General features: G+C 51.2%; 1 protein-coding gene and 3 non-coding genes across 5 annotated transcripts; all 4 read left to right on the forward strand.

The window, feature by feature from the left end:
• The first annotated feature begins 7,892 nt into the window (after positions 1 to 7,892).
• NCL (nucleolin) lies at positions 7,893 to 17,778 on the forward strand. Of its 2 annotated transcripts, none has more exons than XM_045845816.1 (14): positions 7,893 to 8,076; positions 9,118 to 9,234; positions 10,657 to 11,146; positions 11,517 to 11,705; positions 11,815 to 11,901; positions 12,097 to 12,238; positions 12,970 to 13,094; positions 14,012 to 14,135; positions 14,640 to 14,797; positions 15,514 to 15,637; positions 15,867 to 16,000; positions 16,515 to 16,641; positions 16,987 to 17,210; positions 17,315 to 17,778. In XM_045845816.1, the coding sequence occupies exons 1-14, from the start codon at positions 8,059 to 8,061 to the stop codon at positions 17,389 to 17,391; spliced, it is 2,136 nt and encodes a 711-aa protein (XP_045701772.1). In that variant the 5' UTR covers positions 7,893 to 8,058; the 3' UTR covers positions 17,392 to 17,778. The 2 variants fall into 2 exon arrangements, with proteins under 2 accessions (XP_045701772.1, XP_045701773.1); XM_045845817.1 differs by having other exon boundaries at positions 7,894 to 8,076; positions 11,517 to 11,702.
• LOC123823285 lies at positions 11,948 to 12,017 on the forward strand. Its single transcript, XR_006786516.1, has one exon. It is a non-coding gene; the product is annotated as a small nucleolar RNA SNORD82 (small nucleolar RNA).
• LOC123823286 lies at positions 16,124 to 16,203 on the forward strand. Its single transcript, XR_006786517.1, has one exon. It is a non-coding gene; the product is annotated as a small nucleolar RNA SNORD20 (small nucleolar RNA).
• On the forward strand, positions 16,680 to 16,814 carry LOC123823284. Its single transcript, XR_006786515.1, has one exon. It is a non-coding gene; the product is annotated as a small nucleolar RNA SNORA75 (small nucleolar RNA).
• Positions 17,779 to 21,504: the final 3,726 nt, after the last annotated feature.

Genomic DNA, 21,504 nt, shown 5'->3' on the forward strand with positions numbered 1-21,504 from the left:
GGGGTGCGGCCGTGGTGAGGAGGGCTGGGACTCTGGGTACATCGGGGAGGCAGTCCATCGGCCTCCATGTTTGCCAAGCTGCTGCTGACTCAGCTGCCACGGCAGGTCTGCAAATAACAGTGATAGTTCAGAGAGAGCTGTCTTTCTTCTCGGAGTTCATGTATTTTCTTTTTTTTTTAAGACTTTATTTATTTATTTTTAGAGAGGGAAGGGAGGGAGAAAGAGAGAGAGACACATCAATATGCAGTTGCTGGGGGCCGTGGCCTGCAACCCAGGCATGTACCCTGACTGGGAATCGAACCTGCGACACTTTGGTTTGCAGTCCGCGCTCAATCCACTGAGCTACGCCAGCCAGGGCTGGAGTTCATATATTTTCATACGGAATGTGTTATTGTGGTATCATTCACCTACCCTAATAGTCACCCTTTTAAAGTGTCAACGTTAAGAAACGGGTAAACCTGTAAGAAACTCTCATAAGAGTCTGAGTCAAACAGAGGACATTATTCTGGGGAGCAAGATCTCAAGGACTCCAGAGAATAACAGTTTTGCCACTTTTTTTAGGCACTGGGAATTCCGGGGGGGCTCCCCCACCCCAGCACGCCAGTGCCTCTCCCCCACGTTTTCTTTGCCATTCTCTTCTCCTAAGTCCCCAGAGTCCCCACCTTTTTTTTTGCCTCTGTAACTTGTTTCTTCTACTGCTGTGACTTTCGAAATGAGCTTTTGCTTGTGTTTGAGTTCCTCGGCTCTGAGTTCTTCCACAGCCGAGCCTGGGAAGGGGGTTGCTGAGCCGAGGTCTGACGTCGGGTGCCCTTCGCCATTCATAGTACCGTGCGCCGTTCATTCATGCCATCAGTTAACCTCCAAAGCGACCTCGTGAGTTTGGGGTAAGAAGAAAACAAAGAGATTAAAGAGGGAAAGTAAGGAACAGTACATGGAGGTGGGAAAAGCAAGACAGCAATTGGATTACAGGGCAGTTAATTACATAATAATTACGTGCTCTCTTGAGGGTGGTTATTTTCAGAGGTGTGTTAACCTGGGTGCACAGAAGCAGCGGAGGGGCTCACCTGGGGCAAGGACAAACCTTTCACTGAAAAGCGCTGTGCCTGGCGTGTGACTGCCCACCGGGACCTGCCCAGTTAGCAATTCATGGTCAGATCACCCTGTGAGGTTCCTTTCCATAGAACCCCTTTTTTTTCAGTCACAGAAGTGTGCAGTCCTGTGGTGGGGTTTTGTTTTTTTATTCTGTATATTCACAAAGTTGTGTGACCATCACAACTATTTAATTCTAGAACATTGTCATGACTTTATGGAGATAGTCATGAAATACTTTGAGCAGCCCCTCCCCATTCCTGCCCTCCCGGTCCCCCGGGTCCCTGGGAACCAGTGGTCTCCATCCTGTCTCTAAAGATTTGCTAATAGCCCTGGCTGGCGTAGCTCAGTGGATTGAGCATGGGCTGCGAACCAAAGCATCGCAGGTTCGATTCCCAGTCAGGGCACATTCCTGGGTTGCAGGCCACAGCCCCCAGCAAGTGCACATTGATGTTTCTCTCTCTCTCTCTCTTTCTCCCTCCCTTCCCTCTCTAAAAATAAATAAATAAAATATTTTTAAAAAGCGACTCTTTCTTTTAAAAAAAACAACAACAAAAGATTTGCTAATGAGTGGAGCCATAAACTATCTGGGGTTTTGTATCTGGCTTCTTTCACTGTTTTCAAGGTTGATCCATGTTGCAGCATGTAGCATGATCTATGTTGTAGCATGTGCCCTGACTGGGAATTGAACTGACCACCCCCCTCTGGTTCCACAGAGCCACACCAGCCAGGGCCCTTTTCACTGTCTTAATAGTGCCCTTTGCAACATGAAAGTTTTATTTTGCTGAAGTCTGGCATATCTAATTTTTTTCTTTAGTTGCTTATGCTTTTGGTTTTGTATCTAGGAAAGGATCGCCTACCCGCAAATCAGAAAGATTTAGGCCTATGTTCCCAGTCAGGACACAGGCCTGGGTTGCGGGCCAGGCCCCAGCAGGGGGCGTGCGAGAGGCAGCCACACATTGATGTTTCTCTCCCTCTCTGTCCCCCTCCCTTCCCCTCTGTCTAAAAATAAATAAATAAAATCTTTAAAAAGTCAACTATGAATGCATAAATAAGTGGAACAATAAATCTCTCTCTCTCTCCTAACTTCTACCTCTCTCTTTAACATCAATAAATTTTAAAAAGCCCTGGCTGGCATGGCTCAGTTGGTTGAGTGTCATCCCACAATTGTGGGTTCGATTCCCAGTCAGGGCACATGACTGGGTTGTGGGTTTGGCTCTCCTGTCTGGGCCCCTATGAAAGGCAGCCAATCAATGTTTCTCTCTCATACCAGTGTCTCTCTCCCTCTCTTTCTCTCTCCCTTCCCCTCTCTCTAAACACTCTCTCCTTTCTTCTCTCACTAAACGCGATGAAAGCCCTGGCTGGTGTGGCTCAGTGGACTGAACGCTGGCCTGCAAACTGAAAGGTTGCCGGTTTGATTCCCAGTCCAGGCACACGCCTGGGTTGCCGGCCAGGTCGCAGGTTGGGGACCTGTGAGAGGCAACCTATCAATGTCTCTCTCGCTTTCTTTCTCCCTCTCCTCCCCCTCTCTAAAAATGAATAAATGAAATGTTACAAAAATAAAAATGAAAGCAATGAAAAAATGTACTTGAGTGAGGATAAATAACAAACAAACAAATAAATAGCTGAAGTGGCAACAGTGAGGTGGTTGAAGACTCGGAGTAAGACTCGCGTCCGGGAGGCCGATTCAGAAGTGCTGCGTCGTTCATCCAGGCAGGACATGATGAAGGCGTTACTTAGACGCAGTGGGACATGGGCCGACTCCAAAGACACCTGAAGGCCAGGCCCTGGGAAGCATCTGCTGTGCGAGTGGAGGGAGAAGGTTGGGTCTAAGACAGCATCCGGCTCTTGGCTTGGAGGGCTGGACGCTGTAGTATCTCCTTTGCCGAGGTATGAAAGCTGGCAGTTCAGGGTGGAGGAAGAAGCTGAGGTCAGTTTGCGACACCCTGAATTTGAGGATTTGTAGGACACCAACAGGAGGTATCTGGAGCCCAGGAGGCAAGGTGTTCTAGGAGAGGGACCCTGATTTGGGCATCCTCGGGGGCGGGTCTCCACTGGGAGGTGGAGCCGTGGCTGCCAGCAGAGAGGGAGCTCCAAGCAGAGGGCAGGGGGTGGGGGTGTGTACAGTAGGGAGCGGGCGCGGAGCCATGGAGGCTATCCAGGGAGAGAACTTACAGGGGGAGAAAGGCAGGAAGCAGGGGAAGACAGTGGGGGCAGGGGAGACGGTCCAGAGAAAAGCAGTGCAGAAAGAGAAGGTCCAACAGTCTGCTTTGCGCTAGCGATCAAGAGGGTGTTGGGGGTCCTGGGCGGGACTGGCAGCAACTTTTCTCCAGTCTTCCCAGAAGCTTGCTCTGGTGCAGGACAACAGAAGGCAAGGAGAGTGTGGTGGGGGGGGAGGGTGTGGCTGAGATCTATGGGTGGGCCTGGGGGGGGGCGGGGGTCCCCAGGGAAAGGATATTGGTTTTTATTTCATTTTTTAAGATTTCATTCATTTTTGTTTTAGACAGAGGGGAAGAAGGCAAAAGGGATGGAGAGAAACATCAACGTGTGGTTGCCTCTGGCACGCCCCCCACTGGGGACCCGACCTGGCCCGCAACCCAGGCATGTGCCTCAACTAGGGATCGAACTGGCGACCCTTCGGTTCTCAGGCCAGTGTTCAATCCACTGAGCCACACCAGCCAGAGTAGGATATGGATTTTTTTTAAAAGTTTTTTAACTTATTGATTAGAAAGAGAGAGAAAAACATTGATTTGTTGGTCCACTTACTCATGCATTCACTGGTTACTTCTTGTATGTGCTCTGACTGGGGATCAAACCCACAACCTTGGGTGTCAGGATGATGCTCTAACTGAGCTATCTGACCACGGGGAAAGGCTATTGTTTCAGAGAAAGACTCCAGCTTCTCCTGGGCCTAGAAGGGGCGGGGGAGGGCGGGGGAGAGGGGGGAAGCGAAGGACCTGGGCTGTATTCAAATCCCAAAGTGGCAATGCCCTGGGGAGGTCTGTATCTCCCTGTGAAGTGCAAAATGGGTGACTCTGTTGAGAGGGAGGGGGTGGGGAGAGGTGAGGAGCCCCTCAGAGAAGACAGGAATCCAGGCTGGGGAGATGGAAACCAGAGGCCAGGTCCAGTGCAGAGCTCCTGGAGAACTTTTTGAGCAGCTGCTGAGCAGGACGGTTGGAGACCCGGACCTGTGTTATCACGAGATTTCTCTCCAGAGAGTCCCAGCGTCCTGGAGGCAGAAGGGAAAGCCGACCATGGGCCTAGACTAGGAGATGCAGCCGGGGAGTCAGCTGCGGAGAGCCTCTGGGCCCACGAGCCGCCCTCCAGCAGGCTCCGGGGGCCCCGGCCACTGGGTCAGTAGCGGAGCGGACGGCCGACCCCTGAGCTGGCAGTGAGCTTCTCGGGCTGCCTCCAGGAGACAACGGCCAGGTCCTCTGACTCTGGCCCCTGAGCCCTGGCTGCCTTGTGCATCAACACGCTGGGTAAAGGGCAAGCAAGGCCGGCAAGGGAGGAAGAGCTTAGAACCCCCTTCAGCAAAGGCCTCGGGGAACCCAAAAAGACAGAAGCTAGCCTGGCATGGGCTCAGCCCGTGTCCACAGCCTCATAGCAGACACCCTGGGCCTCTGGCCTCAGGTGGGCGTGGAGCACGGGAGCGGAGGCTGGCAACTCCTCCGGGGGCCAGCGGTGGTGCCCTCGGACCCTGGGCTTTGGGAAGCAGCCTGGGTCCCCCCACTGCGGCTCCACCTTCAGTGGAGGAACCTACTGGGGACCTCAGTCTGCAGGTGGCAGCAGTGTGTGGCTGGCGCCTCAGGTCCCATTTGGCGTCTCAGCAATTCTGGTAACCTTGGAACGGACTGCCTGCTTGAACTCCCTCCGTGTTAAAGACCCGACGTGATGTTCCTGCTCTGGTTGGAGCCCAGCCGATGACGCACTGGGTTCCGGAAGTTCTGGGTCTGGGGACTGGAGTGCACCCTTCTGAGGACCTGCAGACTTCCTCCAGTGTCTGTCGGACCCCTCACTGACGTGAGGCCCGCTGTGGCCCCACTGGGCTTCTGGGTCTGGAAGTGTCCGTGGATGCCCAGAGTGGGCACCTCAGTGCAGACGGGTGCACTGGGTAATGAGGGCTGGTCTGGCCATGGCAGTGGGCTGAGCCAGCGGTGGTCGGCGACTGCTCAAGTGACCCTGCGGCTCTGGGCTGGTGTCAGAGGCTGGCCAAACTCTTCAGTGTGGAAATCCAAGAGAAAGAACTACAGGGAAACCTCTATGGCATGTGGTAGCCTCACCTCTCCCGCACCCAGTCCCTCCTCTGCCTGAACTGCCACCAAAAATCCCAACCAAAGGTGGTGCTTGGGAGGGCATTGATCAAGATGTGAAGGGCAGCCCTGGCTAGTGTGGCTCATTGGATTGAGTGCCAGTCTGCAAACCAAAGGATCACTGGTTCGATTCCCAGTCAGGGCGCATGCCTGGGTTGCAGGCCAGGTCCCCAGCAGGATGCGCATGAGAGGCAACCGCACATTGATGTTTCTCTTTCTCTCTCCCTTCTGCTCTCTCTAAAACAAATAAATACAATATTTTAAAAAATATTTGTTTTCCTCCATAACTTTTTAAAAAGACTTTATTTATTTTTAGAGGGGAAGCAGAAAGAGAGGGAGAGAAATTTCAATGTGTGGTTGCCTCTCACGCGGCCCCTACTGAGGACCTGGCCCACAACCCAGGCATGTGCCCTGACTGGGAATCGAATTAGCGACCCTCCAGTTCGCAGGCCGGTGCTCAATCCACTGAGCTATGCCAGCCAGGGCAAAAAAATAAATGAATTTATAAAGAACTGGAATATCACTTGAAACTTAGTAGGTATTACGTAAGTAGTAGATACTCCTATTTTTCTCTCCCAGACTGACCCGAAGCAAGGCATTCGAACACTAAGTTGCACTGCCGTTCTCTGCGGCTTCTTTTACACACATACATCGCCCATTCATTTAACAAATAATTTTTACCTCGGCTGCAGGAACCCAGCAGAGAACAAAGCTTGTGTCCTCATGGTTGGGGAGCGACCAAACCAACAATGAGCAGCCAAGAAACATGCCAGGCATTGGTAAGTACCTGCAGACGGCAATTAGGGTGATGTGATGGGGAGTCTGGGTGGCGCTTCTCACTGGAGGGTTGGGGAAGGCCTCTTGAAGAGGTTATATAAACTGAGATCTGCGTGACAAGGAGCCAGCCGCGCCGGTATTTCTAAGTTCATCTCAGTCCCTGGATGGTGCCCACTGCTCATCTCTCCAGCCCCTTCCCGTGAGTGCATTAGGCTTTCTCTGTGCCTAATTGTCTGGAAACACCAGAATCTTATCCCACCCTGCCTTACCTCGTGCTATTCTTTCTGTCCCGTCGCCTGGTGTCCCCTTTGCCCCCATCCCCCGAGTTCGACACGTGACCTCCTCAGACCTTAGGGAAGCAGGCTGCAGGCCACGGCCCCAGGCTCCTCCCTGGTCAAAGCGCCCCAGCGGGTTGCTATGGGTTTCCCGTGTGTTCAGCCCCAGGAGTGCTCTGATAAGGACTGCAAAATAACCTGGCTGCTCACAAGAACCCCCACGGGCCTTTGTTAACGTACAAAATCGGAGCCCCAACCCAGACCTCTCTAATCAGCATCTCCAGCGGTGATTCTGAACATGAGTTCCGTTGGGGAACCGCGTCGTAGCTGAAGGTATCCTGGTTTTGTAGGCACAATGAGGGGCCAGATGCCCGGAATGTATCCTAGGGAGGCTGGACACCGAAGGAAGTGCTCTGGGTTAGGCTGGGCGCCAATTTACCGTGCCTCCAGTCACCTACAAGAACAACTGGCAAAGGCACAGGAAAGAACCTTCCATGCCCCCGCCATCGAGGGAGCCTTTCCCCGGGCTCTTTGGACCTACTTACTGCTGGACCATGCGGTAACGCTGACTGCTCGGCCACCAAGTAACAACGGAACCAGTGCGTGGTCAGAGGCACAGGTCAGTGGTCCGCCGGACCGAGCTCCCCACCCAAGTGATGATAACACGCTGGGACTGCCAGAAAGTTCCCTCTCCAAGCCTGCCCCCCCCAGGAAGAAATACCTAGTACCCGCGGTTACTTGGGATTAAATATATGTGTGCACTGTCCACAGTAAATCTCACAGACACACGCGACTGCCTTTGTTTTTATTTATTTATTGCCTTTACGAACAGCCCTCAGGAGGCAACTTTCAGGCACGTGGCCCGGGAGGGCATCACCTGCAGACGGGATTTTCTGGCCCCGGTTCGTCGGCGGGCGGGCGGGGCTCGGGTGGGCCTCGGACTCCGACGGAGTGAACCGTCGGTCGCGGCCCATCAGCAGGGAGAAGGGGGGCTCATTCCTTTCCCCACGGCCGCCGGAGGCTGAGCGTGGAGCGCAGGATGGGGACGTCGAGAACGTCCGCCCGAGTCGACAGGATCCGGACACAGCCGGGCACAGGAGACGCGTGAACCCACAGTAACCGAGATCCGCCACACGCGGCCCCCCAAAAAAACGTCCGCGCCACGGCGCAGGCTCCGCGAGCCGCGGAGAAGCGCTTCAGTGACTGCGCGCCCACCGCCCAATCAACGCCGGGCTTGCACAAAGCGAATCCTCCCCCGTTGGGCGCCGAAACGGAATCTCCTCCCACTCCTCCGGGGGCCTCGGCCCGCCCACTCCCCCCGGGCCCCGCCCCGCGCCGTTCTTGGTAGAGGTTCGCGATTGGCTCTTGGGATGAGCGCGAACTCTGGTTGGTTGAAGCTGAGTCACGAGGGCACAGTCGTCGTCTTTCCAGAGGCGATTACTGGGCAGGCTCAGTCTTTCGCCTCAGTCTCGAGCTCTAGCTGGCAGCGCAACGTACGCGCTCCGGATCCTCAGTACCAGCGGCCGCCATCGACGTCGTTAGGTTCCGTTGGGCTCATCTGCGCCACTCACGCGCCACACACTCGGCCGTCATAAGCCGCCATCATGGTGAAGCTCGCAAAGGTAAGAGGCCTTTCTCGCGTAAGCACGGACATCGAGGCCTGTTTTCCGAGCAGCGCGCGCGGCGCCGCCGCGAGGAGGAGGCCCCGCACGCCATCCCGGGCGCGTTCGAGGGCGCCATGCTGCGGGAAGTCTCGCGTGACGAACGCGGAGGTCTCGCGTGTTTTGGCTGGTGGGTGGCGCGGTGAAGAGCTTCTGCAGGTGTCGTGGGTGGTATATTCCTCGGTGAAAGACTTGGGCACTGAGCGTGGGGAGGGGGCGCTGGGCTTCGGGGTGGACCGATGAGGCCAAACTCCTGCGACTGGCGCGAGCGGGGCCCCGCCTCCCGACGCACGTGTCTGGGCGCGCGGCCCGCCACGTGGGCCGTGCCGGCCGAGTCGCGGCGTCTCCGTGGGGGACTGCGCTTTGAGGCGGGAAGCGGCGGGATTGCTGTAGATGGAGGCCTGCGGCCTGTGGGCACGAGGTGGGTTCCAGAAGGAAGTCCTGCCGCCTGCTCTCCGTGCCGGGCTGCGCGCACGTGGTGGCCTGAGAGGTACCCCACGTGGCCCCAGTGGGTCTGGAAGGGGCGGGGTTTCCCGGGGGAAGGAGAACTGCACGTGAAGACCAAAGGTAGTTAAGAGATGTATATTTTTTCCTCTAAGTTGTCCTAACTTAAATTCATAAAGTATGGTGGTAAAAGGTAACAGAAACTACCCTTTTCCCCTAGGTAAAGGGTTGTGGGTTGTTGGCCATTAAAGTGGCCCGACTGTAGGCTCCTGAGTATTAAGAAATTGTATCTGGTGTAAGAATGGGTTCTGGAAGTCGTTTTTAAAACGGGTGCGCTTCATGAAGGCAACAGGAGGAGGAAGGTACTTCCCTGAAGTTACCTTTTTGTTTAAGGTGGGCTTACGTTTCGCTCTTTGACAGTATGTATGAAAAGTGGGCTCTGAGAACGAGACGGCTGCACGCCCCCCCGCACATCGCTGTTAGGGGGAGTGGTGGTGAAACGTGAGTGTCGTCCTGGAAGTGTGGGAGGTGTAACGTGTCCGTAACCGTCTGTTTCAGGCTGGTAAAAACCAGGGTGACCCCAAGAAAATGGCTCCCCCTCCGAAGCAGGTAGAAGAAGACAGTGAAGACGAAGAAATGTCAGAAGATGAAGATGATGAAAGCAGTGAAGAAGAGGTAATGGTGTACAGTTTTACACAGAATGGAGGGTAAAACCGGGTGGTATTGGAGGTCTGAAAATGACAGGCAAAATTAAGGCTGTATCCATTCACACGTGTCCTGTTGTAAGTCGAATGTTTCCCAAGGTCTTCCTTGACCTGTCAGAACATCGGGAGGGTGAGTATTTGATTGAGCTTGAGAGAAAAGGTCCTCGTGTGCCCTCGACAGGGCTTAGCGTGATGATACATAAATCGTTTTTCCAGTTTCAGTATGTCAGCCCCACGTGCTAGATGAGGAGACAGCCTGGGCTGCTGTCCTGTATGGGGCAGTACTGAGCCGGGCACCCAGGTCTGCGGTTACCCTGCCCAGATTTCGTTTTGTAGCCTCCAGGCAGGTCTCCGTTCTTTGTACGAGTTCTGTAACGCTAAGCACCGTTACTTTTCTCTGGTGAGGATTGCTACCTCCCTGTGTGCCACTGTTGGCACTGTTTGGTACTCCTGGCTACTGTTGCTTGACTCTGAAGAAAACCAAAAGTTTTTAAGATTTTATTTATTTATTTTTAAGAGGGAAGGGAGGGAGAAAGAGAGAGGAAAACATCAATGTGTGGTTGCTGGGGGCCGTGGCCTGCAACCCAGGCATGTGCCCTGACTGGGAATCGAACCTGTGACACTTTGGTTCGCAGCCCACGCTCAATCCACTGAGCTACACCAGCCAGGGCTGAAAACCAAAAGTTTTATTTCAGCACATTACTGGATAAAACTGGTGGCCAACAGAAAGTACCTTTCAGTGTGACTTCAACGTAGATAGGTAATGTGTGTATCAAAGCTAATTGCTCATCCTCTAATTTGTATTAATTTTGTAAGGATTGAGCTTATTTTATCCTCGTTTTATCTCTGGTTCTAAGACTGAGGTTTCAGTGAACTTTATATCACCTTCCATAGATAACACTTAGAGATTTCTGAGTGCAGGGCTTTTAATTACAGAAATCAATGACTAATCCTAAAAACAACATGTAGAGTTGGTCCTGTTAATGATTTTCAGAAGAGAAAAACATTTGAGGCTTCAAACACCTTGCCTAGGGCCACAGAGAAGCAGACAGTATCCAGGTGGTCTGTTTGCAGAGCACACTTACGGTGTGCTGCTTCAAAGCTGAAGTGGTTAGAGTGTGGGGCCCAGAAATTCACAGATCTGGGTCCAGAGGTGTTTGAAGTGTGAAGGGTTCATCCTTTATGCTTGGATATTTTCCCTGGAAATGAAGACTGTTAACCTCTCAGGTATACAGAAGGACATGTAGCGTGATCCTGTGGTTAATGTGCTGGCATGTAGCTAACGTACCTGGTCTTGAACCAGAGGCAGTGCCAAAACTTAGCATTTGTTTATGTGGGACCAAGGCTTTTTAAGTTTGTGAATAGACTCCTGTTTGTTTTATTTACTCTTTAGGTTATCATTCCTCAGAAAGGCAAGAAGGCTGCCACAACTCCAGGAAAGAAGGTGATAGTTTCCCCAGCAAAAAAGGTTGCAGCCACGCCAGCCAAGAAAGCAGTTGTCACCCCTGGCAAAAAGGCAGCAGCTACGCCAGCTCTTGGCAAAAAGGCAGCAGCTACACCAGCCAAAGCAGTGGCCACACCTGGCAAGAAGGGAGGCACACCAGGTAAAGCACTGGTGGCAGCCCCTGGTAAGAAGGGAGCAGCCACTCCAGCCAAGGGAGCAAAGAACGGCAAAAATGCAAAGAAGGAAGATAGTGATGAGGAAGAAGATGATGATAGTGAAGATGATGATGAGGAGGATGAGGATGAAGATGAGGATGAATTTGAGCCAGAAGTGAGGAAAGCTGCTGCTGTCACTGCTGCCTCCGATGATGAGGAAGATGATGAAGATGAGGATGAAGACGATGAGGATGATGAGGATGATGAGGATGATGAAGAAGATGGTAAGGAGTTCTGTTGGTAGTCCTTGAGCTCATGTTTGTAAGATACATTAGGGGTGAGGTTGGGGGGTGTGCCACATGCAGACATACTCTTCCTGTGACACCACAGGGCTAGATAACAGCCCTTCCAGGGGTCCTCGGGGCTGGTTTTTGTGCACTGGAGTGATACCCATGGGGAATTGCCCGCCCTTGAGAAAATGCTTAACATATCATATTCTGTGAGTCTTTTTCAAAATACGGGGGTATGCTTCCAAGTGACCTGTTGATTCTTGCCATAATTACTAAGCACAGTATTTTTTTTCCTTGAGATCTAGAACAAATGTTGATGGGAGATAATTCTCTTGAGTTTTTAACTAGGTAGCGTCTCTTTCAGACTCTGAAGAAGAACCTATGGAGGTTGTGCCAACCAAAGGCAAGAAAGCTGCAAAAGCTGTTCCTGTGAAGGCCAAGAGCACAGCTGAGGATGAAGAAGATGATGAAGATGAAGAGGAGGACGATGAAGATGATGAAGAGGAGGAGGAGGAGGACGATGAAGATGATGAGGACGATGAAGAGGAAGGTGGTAATCAAGTTAGATTCTAAATTATACTGGTATGATTTTGTTTAAGGGAGGTGTTTGAATATGTGTGGCTATGTGTGGGTGACACAGATTGTTTGAAATCTTGTCCCAGAGCCTGTTAAAGAAGCACCTGGAAAACGAAAGAAGGAGATGGCCAAACAGAAAGCTGCTCCTGAAGCCAAGAAGCAGAAAGTGGAAGGTAACTGGTAACTGGGCAGGATTGGGGGGGTGGGGTGGCACTCAATAGCACACATGATGAACAACAAAGGGACTTAATACTGAAACCTGATGTTACGTGGCAACGTGCTGATGTGCTGTGTATACAGACGTGTGCTGGAAATGAAGTTCCGATCCTATTTTATGTTAGATTAATTCTAGTTTATTTTTTGTACAGCCACAGAACCAACTACAGCTTTCAATCTCTTTATTGGAAACTTGAACTTCAGCAAAACCGCTTCTGAATTAAAAACGGGTATCAGTGACGTTTTTGCTAAAAACGATCTTGCTGTTGTGGATGTCAGAATCGGTATGTCTCGGTAAGTATGGGAGAGCCGACCCATAGCATTTCTTCTGCACATCCTTCCTGGTCTGCTGATGCTTTCTTTCCTCCCTTTCTAGAACCTTGGTCCTCTACCCTGAAGCTTGACTATGTCCTCAGAGTTTAGACATTAATGAATTGTCCTGTAGGTTATCAGATTGTGAAGCCCCCAAATCGAAATTTCTGTAATGCCCCTTAACTTTTGATAGCACAAAATGATTTTTAAATTTTTTTTATTATCTTAATTGTTCAGGTGGTTTTCTGCCTTTTACTCCCATCCCAACCCACCCCTTAGCCCTTCCCACCTCCCTCCAATTTCAACCCCCTCTTGTTCACAAAATGATTTTTAATAAGCTATGAGCGTTTAAAGCTTTTATTATCTAAAATTTTCAGATACCAAGTAGCCATGATAGTGAATGCTTTTAATCAGACGGGATTCACTTAATCTAGATGCTTCAACGGGTTCTTTTGTTAGTCGTTATGAGCAGTGTAGCTAAAGCAGACAGTCTCAAAGGTGAACTTGCATGGGGTCTGGGACTTAGAGCGTGCTCTGCATCCCTAACTTTCAGAGCCTGCCTTTATTTTGCTAATAGAGTGGCTGCCTGTAAATTAAATCTTTGTTTGCACTATCACATTAGTGCCGCTGCTTGCCTAGAATATGTTAGTGTAGCTCTTGTTTTTGTCTTTTTCAAACCTGTGATTATGTGTCTCTGCCTTGCCCCCATAAAGGAAGTTTGGCTATGTGGATTTTGAATCTGCTGAAGACCTAGAAAAAGCCTTGGAACTCACTGGTTTAAAAGTCTTTGGTAATGAAATTAAACTAGAAAAACCAAAGGGAAAAGACAGTAAAAAAGGTATGTACTGTTTTAGGTAAAGCTTTTAATTTTATTGATTTCAGAGAAAGAATCTTTTTGTTTGTTCGCTTACATGTTGATTAGTTAATTCTTGTGTGTGCCCTGACCAGGGATTGAACCCACAGCTTGGGTATATCAGGATGACACTCTAACTAACTGAGCTACCCGGTCAGGGTCTGCTTTAGGTAATTGTGATGCTTATAGGTAACTTGTTAATGGAAATGTTTCTAGTCTTAATTGGCCAGGTTAAGTAGTTGAGCCTTTTTCCTTTGGTTTCCTCATAGTATTGAGGGTTGAATGATTGAGAATGTTGAATGTTCACAACAGTGTTTGGCACTGATTGCTGGTGTTACAAATTCCCAAGTCAGACAAGAAACAAACAAAAAATGGTTAGATGTATAGGCATACCTTGGAGATACTGTGGGTTTGGTTTCAGACCACCGTAATCAAGCGTCATAGTAAGGAAGTTGCAGCCTTTTTGCTGGTGGAGGATCTTGATTTCAGTTAGTTTAAAGAAGAAATGCAATACCTACGTATGAAGCACAGTAAAGCGAAGTGAATAAAACAAGGTGTGCCAGTACCTAAGTTAGCACAGAGAGGCCTTTCCTCCCTGGAACCAGATCAGGTCCTTGACTGTTATTTTTGTATCCTTCATATACTTGGTCATGTTTCATGTGTGTATGATTTTTTAAATTTAAAAAATACTGAGCGCCTACTAGGTGGTTGTAAGTGTCCGGCACATGGTTTGATGTCCATTGTGACAGCAGCTTGTCTTGCCACTGCTGCGTCTCCGTACTGCCAGAGCGTCTTGTACATTGTAGGGCCTCGGATTGTATCTTAAACGTGACTTTTCTGTTTCTCAGTATCTTGCAAGGGAGGTTTTTTAACCCATCTGGCTCATTTTGTTTTTTATCTAGATCGAGATGCGAGAACACTTTTGGCTAAAAATCTGCCTTATAAAGTTACTCAGGACGAATTAAAAGAAGTGTTTGAAGATGCCATGGAGATCAGATTAGTCAGCAAGGATGGAAAGAGTAAAGGGTATGTTTTGTGTCTACTGGATTGTTGAGTTTCGTTAAAATTAATCCACTTCTAATTTATAAAAGAAACATTGATCTAACTTTCCCTAGGTGTATGATTTTGGGCAAATTCGTCTATAACATATGCTTCAATTTCTTAACCCGCACACTGAGGGTAACGCAGTTAACTCGGTGTCTTCAGAGATGGGTTAATGCCTTCCAGGCGCCATGAACTGTGCCCAGTGCACAGTGAGTGCGCTGTGAGGGGTGACGATGAGGCACAGTGGCTAGGGTTGCCGTGAACAAGTTTTCTAGGGGTATTTGGCAAACTTTGTGTATTGGGGCGAAAGTTTTGATCGAAAAGTGGAAGATGGCAAAAAACCACAGGCAGACATTAGTATAAAATATTTATTGTGCTTAATTAAAGCAAGGTCATGTCGCCGAGATGAAAACATTTGTACTGAATGATAAGGTTTGAAAAGTGAAATCTTAGGGTTTTTAATGCACCTCCCTCCCCGTATTGCAGGATTGCTTATATTGAATTTAAGACAGAAGCTGATGCAGAGAAAACCTTGGAAGAAAAGCAGGGAACAGAAATAGATGGGCGATCCATTTCCCTGTACTACACCGGAGAGAAAGGTCAAAATCAAGACTATAGAGGTGGAAAGAATAGCACTTGGAGTGGTAAGAATGTATACGTTTTCTACAGAGTTCCAGAATTGATGGAGAGAGATCCTTTGCATCTTTGAACTTTGAATATAAAGTTGACTGATTAATTTGAATATAGGTGTAGATTAAGCAGGTTACACCTCTGTTAATAGTAGTTCAGTATCTATGAAATTTTGCATTAGAACATAGCTCTGACTTGCTTGTGTATGTATGTTTTAGACTTTAAATAACTTACATTATGTACATTTTAAAATTAGAGAATTGTTCTAGGAATATACAGCCCAGTAGTCAGCTTACACACCTGACACGACAGGAATAGAAGGAGGCAGAACACAGTGCATAGTAGGTACTCGGTGTGTTGAGATACTCGGTGGGGATTCCATCTGCATCAATGTTAACATGTTGAGAAAATAGTATGCTAATGCTCCTAAGCACAGAAAAGATTTTTTTGGTTTTTTTTTGTTTGTTTGTTTTTTGTTTTTTTAGATTTTAATTATTTTCAAAGAGATGGGAAGGGGGGAGAGAAACATCAGTTGGCTGCCTCTCAAATGCCCCCAGTCAGTGACCTGACCTACAGCGTAGGCATGTGCTGATCGGGTCACAGGCTGGCACTCAGTCCAGAGCCACAACCGCCAGGGCAAAGCACAGAAATTCTTAACAAGGTAAACAGCTGTGACTGCAGCTGTGAACCACTGTTTCGCAGTCTTAATGTGGCATCTCTTTATTTGTAGGTGAATCAAAAACTCTGGTTTTGAGCAACCTCTCCTACAGTGCAACAGAAGAAACTCTTCAGGAAGTATTTGAGAAGGCAACCTCTATCAAAGTGGCCCAGAACCAAAATGGCAAATCTAAAGGGTAAGATAACTCGTACCTCTGTGGTGTTGCTCTGGTCTGGAAGAGTGTCTTGGCATAGATAGGTAAAACCGTGCTTTCCTGGCTTTTGGAAGCGGGATTACTTCAGACAAGTCTGTGTGAAACAAAGAACATGGTTTACGTGCTTGAGGGAAAAGGCTCAGTGGCATTAGATGTGGTTGCAAAGGAGCCACCAGCTTGGTAATTCTAAATATTGGCTGTTCGTTCTCAGGTATGCATTTATAGAATTTGCTTCATTTGAAGATGCTAAAGAGGCTTTAAATTCCTGTAATAAGAGAGAAATTGAGGGCAGAGCAATCAGGCTGGAGTTGCAAGGACCCAGGGGATCACCTAATGCAAGAAGCCGTAAGTTACCATTAACAGGGCCTCGTGGTCGGGGGATGGCTGTCCTCGGTGCCGTGCTGTCGCTTTTTGGTCAGGTCTAGAGGTGAACACTTGGGGTTTCTGTTGCTGCTGAGTCCATGACACTGGATATGATGACTGATTGTCTGAGAAATAATTGATGAAATCCCAAGAAAATTCCTCTAGATAGTCAAGTTCTGATCCAGCCCCGTCGACTCTGAGCAGCAGGTGTGCACCCGGGGTCCGCGGCCCTGTCTGGGTGGGCTCTGCTTTCCGTGAGCCGTCTGAGGCGGCAGTTCAGGTGCTTTGGTGACCCAGCTAATCTTGAGGGGGCAGTTGATTTAAGCCCTTGGCTTTCATTAAGCATTAGTTTGCTGAGATTACCTTCTTTTTCTCATAGAGACTCTTCAGGATTCTGCTAAGACAAGTGTTCTTGGCCAGTAGTTATTCTAAACATGTAAGTCTGGCGTGTCGTCATGAATTAGGATTTTAAACAGTTTATCTTGTTCTTCCCCAGAGCCGTCCAAAACTCTGTTCGTCAAAGGCTTGTCCGAGGAGACTACAGAAGAGACGTTAAAGGAGTCGTTCGATGGCTCCGTCCGGGCCAGGATAGTCACGGACCGGGAGACGGGATCTTCCAAAGGGTAAGCTGCAGGCAGCGACGCGGGGGGCCCGTCTGTGTGTCTTCTCATTGAGCTCCTTGCTGTCGGTCTGTGGCAGTTTATGGATTCGCACGAGAAGAAGAGACAGTTCACAGAGCTAGCATTGCTGTGCCTCCAGTCTTCAGAGGCACATCCTGCTGTTCTGTGAGACATTCTGGTATTCGGGCTGTCAGCCAGCTTGCCAGCGAGAGCTGCTCTGGTCTTTCGGGCCTTTTCTCCATTGAGTGAGGCTACTTTCTCGGGGATCACTAGCCACTGCGTGAGGTTAGCTTTGGCACGTATTCTGTATCTCTGCTGTATAATGGGTAATTTCACTTGGCATTCTAGGTTTGGTTTTGTAGACTTCAACAGTGAGGAAGATGCCAAAGCAGCCAAGGAGGCCATGGAAGATGGTGAAATTGATGGGAACAAAGTCACGTTGGACTGGGCTAAGCCTAAGGGTGAAGGTGGCTTTGGGGGTCGCGGCGGAGGCAGAGGAGGCTTTGGAGGCCGAGGTGGTGGCAGAGGAGGCCGAGGAGGATTCGGTGGCCGAGGCCGGGGAGGTTTTGGAGGTAAGGATCGAGGAGGGCCGCGCAGTCGCCCCGTCACTGGGGAGGGGAGAGCTCCTCCTGGCAGCTCGGCTCCTGTTCCTGAATGACGTCTCCCCTTCCTGCAGGCAGAGGCGGCTTCCGGGGAGGCAGAGGAGGCGGCGGCGACCACAAGCCACAAGGAAAGAAGACGAAGTTTGAATAGTTTCTTCTATTCCTGTCTTTCCCTCTTCCGTTTGAAAGAAAGGACTCTGGGGTTTTTACTCTGTTCCCTGATCAATGGCAGAGCCTTCTAAGGACATTCCGAGACAGCGCATAGCCCTGTGGTCTACTGGGAAACCCGTATAGATAACATTTCAAGGGAGATGCCCCGTTGGTTTTGACTGGATATTCATATAAACTTTTTAAAGAGAGGAGTGATAGAGCTAACCCTTATCTGTTTTGAATTTATATTGTTTCTTCCCATGTACAAAACCATTTTTTCCTACAAATAGTTTTTTTTGTGTGTGTTGGGGGGTATAAAAGAAAGCAGAACGTTTTATCATGATTTTGCTTCAGCAACTTTGGGACAGATTAAAAGTCCTAAACTCTGGTGCCAGACTTGTACTTCCTAGAGTGTTTCTCCTGGAACGGCGGTGGCGGTGGGGCTCTGCCACCTCGGATCCGCCCCGCCCCCGACGGAAGTGCCTGGTGCTCGGGTTTCAAGTGCCCCAACCCCGAGTTTTGGTGGAACGGAGGTCTGTGTGGCCTCTGCTCAATAGCCGGCTGGACGAACAGTGCTCAGGAAATACGGGCCTCAGGCGACGTGGCTGTGAGCGCGGATTCTGGAACAGCCAGTGACTAGCGAAGGGAATTCAGAGACTTGGGGACGGCAGCTGGGGAGGAAACTACCTATCCAGTAGACGGGCCTCAGGTTAAACTGCCAAGAAAGACCTTTGGCTTTGCAGAAAATGTGTAACGACCCAGACATTTTGATTGATTAGTTTTACTAAATCCTCATCCAAGGATATGTTGATTATAGAGAAACACTGATCTGTTGCCTCCCATATGGGCCTGTGTTGGGGATCTGACCGGCAGCCTTTTGGTGTGGTGTTTTGCCATGCATAGGGCGCTCCCGTGTATGACGTGCGCCCTTACAGTGTTGCCGTGTGCAATGCACATCCGTATTGCCCCCTCGGAAAGTGTGGGCACAGTGTACTATGTGCAGCAGAACTCGGTGTGGGGGGCAGCGCTTCAGTAAGTGAAGCCACCCGGCCAGGGCCTCTGCTAGGCATTCCCTGCCTTCCACCCCCCTTTTAAAAATTAAAGGCCAATGAACCCTGGCTGGTGTGGCTCAGAGTTGCAGGTTCAACTCCCAGTCAGGGCACGTGCCTGGGTTGCAGGCCAGGTCCCCAGGAGGGGGTGAGTGAGGGGCAACATTGATGTTCCTCCCCCCACCTCCCGTTTCCCTTATCTAAAAGTAAAAACAAAAAAACCTAGGGATGTTTAGGCCAAGGGGCTAACGGGATGAATTTGGTTGGAAAACAGTGCCCTAGATGGTGCAGCGCTGAGATTTTGAACCTAGACAGCCAACCCCAAAAACCTGTATTAATCAGACTAGTAAAATATGAGATCAAAGTGTACGACAGTGCTGGTAAGAGGAAAGAAGGCCGCTGACCCGGAGGATGTATTGGATAGCTCCGCTTTGTCTTGGTTGAGTTTTGCCAGCGGGATGGGGACACGCAGGCCGTGTGCACATCACCTGCCTGTTCCGAGTACTAAAGGCTTAGAGCAGAGCAAAACTCCTGGGACCAGAGCTTTGAGGGGTGAGTGTCGATACAAGTTCGGGGTTGCCAGGGGAGGTCTCCAGAAATGACCCTTGGCCAACTCAATCCTCGAAGTTCCAGTTCGAGTTCATCGAGCATATTGGGTTAGGACTCAGCTCTCTTTTTTGTTGTTGGTTCCAGTGAGAAAGACACATGATGCATTGTTCACCTATTTGTGCGTTCATTGGTGGCTGATTGTTTAAAAAAAATTACTTTTAGAGGGGAGAAAGGAAGAAAGTATCAGTCAGCTTCCTTCTGCACTCTCCCAACTAGGGTTCTGCCCCGCACCCCAACCCTGTGCCCTGAGGGAATCGAAGCAGCACCGTTTTGGTGGGCAGGCCAGCACTCGGGCCACTGAACCACACCAGCCAGGGTTTGTTGGTAGCTATTTTATTTTTATTTTAATTGTTCAAGTACAGTTTTCTGTCCTTGACTTCCAGCCCAGCCCACCCACCCATCCCTCCCCACCTCCCTCCCATTTCTACCCCCCCTAGTTTTTGTCCATGTGTCCTTTATACTTTTTTCCTGTGAACCCTTCCCATTCTCCCCTGATGTTAGCCCTGAGCGGGGATGGAACCCGCCGAGCTACCCGGCCAGGACAGGTCTCAGCCCTGAATGTGTCGTTATCTCGTTAATGGCAGTTGGCTCCTTCAAACTACTGCCTGGGGTCCGGGAGTGGTCTTCCGGTCTCCTGAGAGCCGTCGAGGATGACCACAGGGAGGGCCTTGTCCATTACTCTGCGGCCTTCTCCCAGTGGGCACCTGCCCGGCTGGCTGCCTTGCTCCTCGTTTGGCAGGCCTGTGCGTTCAGGCAAACCTGACAGTGCAGCGGGCCGTTTGGCCATCCAGGAGCGTGACCGCGGACTGCAGCTAGCTCAGCCCCGAGGTCCGTGCTCAGTGCTCGGTATGACTTCCGAGAGCCCGGACTGGGGTTTGGGTGGCTTCCCTGGCCGAGGGGAGGGCAGGGAGGCAGGCTCAGCAGCCCGACTGCAGGGGGCCCGGGGCCCGCGGGCAGGGCGGGTGCTGGAAGGGGTGCCTGCCCTGCCACAGAGTGGGTCTTCACCTCCGATAAAGCCATGCGGACACCGTACCCGCGGCGCGCCAGTGTTGACCGCCGCCCTTCCACACACCTGTGGGGCAGGTGGGGGCGCGAATCGGGGTTCTTCCCGCAGCCCCATCCCTCCCCGTTAAGGGACTAGTCCGGCCCCAGGAACGGGCGGCTCCGACCCAAGGCACGCTCGCTGCCAGTGGAACGAAGGTGATGGACGGGGGTTCCGCTGCAGGGCTGGGGAGAGGCGGGCTGGCGTTCAGGGTCAGACCCTGTAAACATCCTCTCCGGCCTCCCTGGGGCCCGGTTTCTGGTTCGGGGGGTTGGGTGAGGACCTCGCAGCCATTTTAGAAAAGCGGTCGGCTCCTTCCAGCAAATGGTTGTCGCTGCTTCTGCCGTCCCTTCCAGCAGGTGGCAGCACAGCCCCAGGAGTGGAAACCCGTCGGAGCCGCGGGAAGCCTGGCGGCGCGTTTCGAGTTGCACGCCCGCGGCTCTGGAACTCCCAGGCCGCACCCAAGCTAGCCAAAGGGCCTGTGAGTACGCGGGGAGTGCACGCGAGGCACTTGGAGAGGCGCTGCAGGCCCCCCGGGGAAGTGGACTCCGGCGGGGCCCGCGAACTGAGATGTGCTGAATGTTTCTGCGCTCTCTCCGAGCTATCCCCTTTGCCCACGCTGGGTCCGCCGAGATTATCTCCCTGTGTCTCCGTCTCTGGCCTCAGCTCTGCAGTGCCCGAAGCTTGCCCCATCCAAACAGAGTGTCCCCTGACCTGACCTCCCTGCCCAGCTGTTTCCTCTTCCCTCGTCGCCCAGCTGAGAAGGCCCATGCTCCTGCCTCCTACTCCTCGGCTCTCAACGATGTGGCCTAGGTCCCCACGCCCCTCTGGTGCTCCCTCAGGGCGGGTCAGAGGCTGCAGCTCCAGCCAGTGGTCAGTCCTCCCTCCGCCGATGGCCACCCCGGAGCATCTGACTGGTGATCCCTGCTCCCTGCCTGAAACTCCCTCCCCGCCCCTGTCAGAGGTGGGCAGTCAGGGGTGGGCAGCCGCACCAGAGGGGAGGCTCTGCGGCAGTAGGCTGGGGTGAAGAGGGGAGGAAAAGAACCAACGGGGGCGCGGGATGAGGGCCTGTCCACGGACTGGCTTTAACCCATTAGTAGATGTGAACCAATGGCTATTCCTCATAAGCCCAGAAACCGCAGACAGCAGAACGGCCTGGAGGGGTGGTTGCCGGCCCACCTTCGTGGGAAGCTGAACTGCTCCTGCCAGCCTCTGGGCGAAGGGACTGGGTGTTGTTCACTGGTCTGCGCGTGGGTCTGGAAGAGTCCCTGGCATGTGGCAGGTGCTCGGTGACGAGCGAGGGAGCCCTGGAGGAACTCCTCCCCCAATTCCGAGGCAAGCCACGGTGCCAGATGGGAGAGGATCTTCAGTCCGGGAGTTCCTAGTATGCGTTTAAAGTTCTCAGCATTTTTGT

Source organism: Phyllostomus hastatus, unplaced genomic scaffold, assembly GCF_019186645.2.
Source record: "Phyllostomus hastatus isolate PE091 unplaced genomic scaffold, TTU_PhHast_1.1 phas_contig_477, whole genome shotgun sequence".
Taxonomy (NCBI): domain Eukaryota; kingdom Metazoa; phylum Chordata; class Mammalia; order Chiroptera; family Phyllostomidae; genus Phyllostomus; species Phyllostomus hastatus.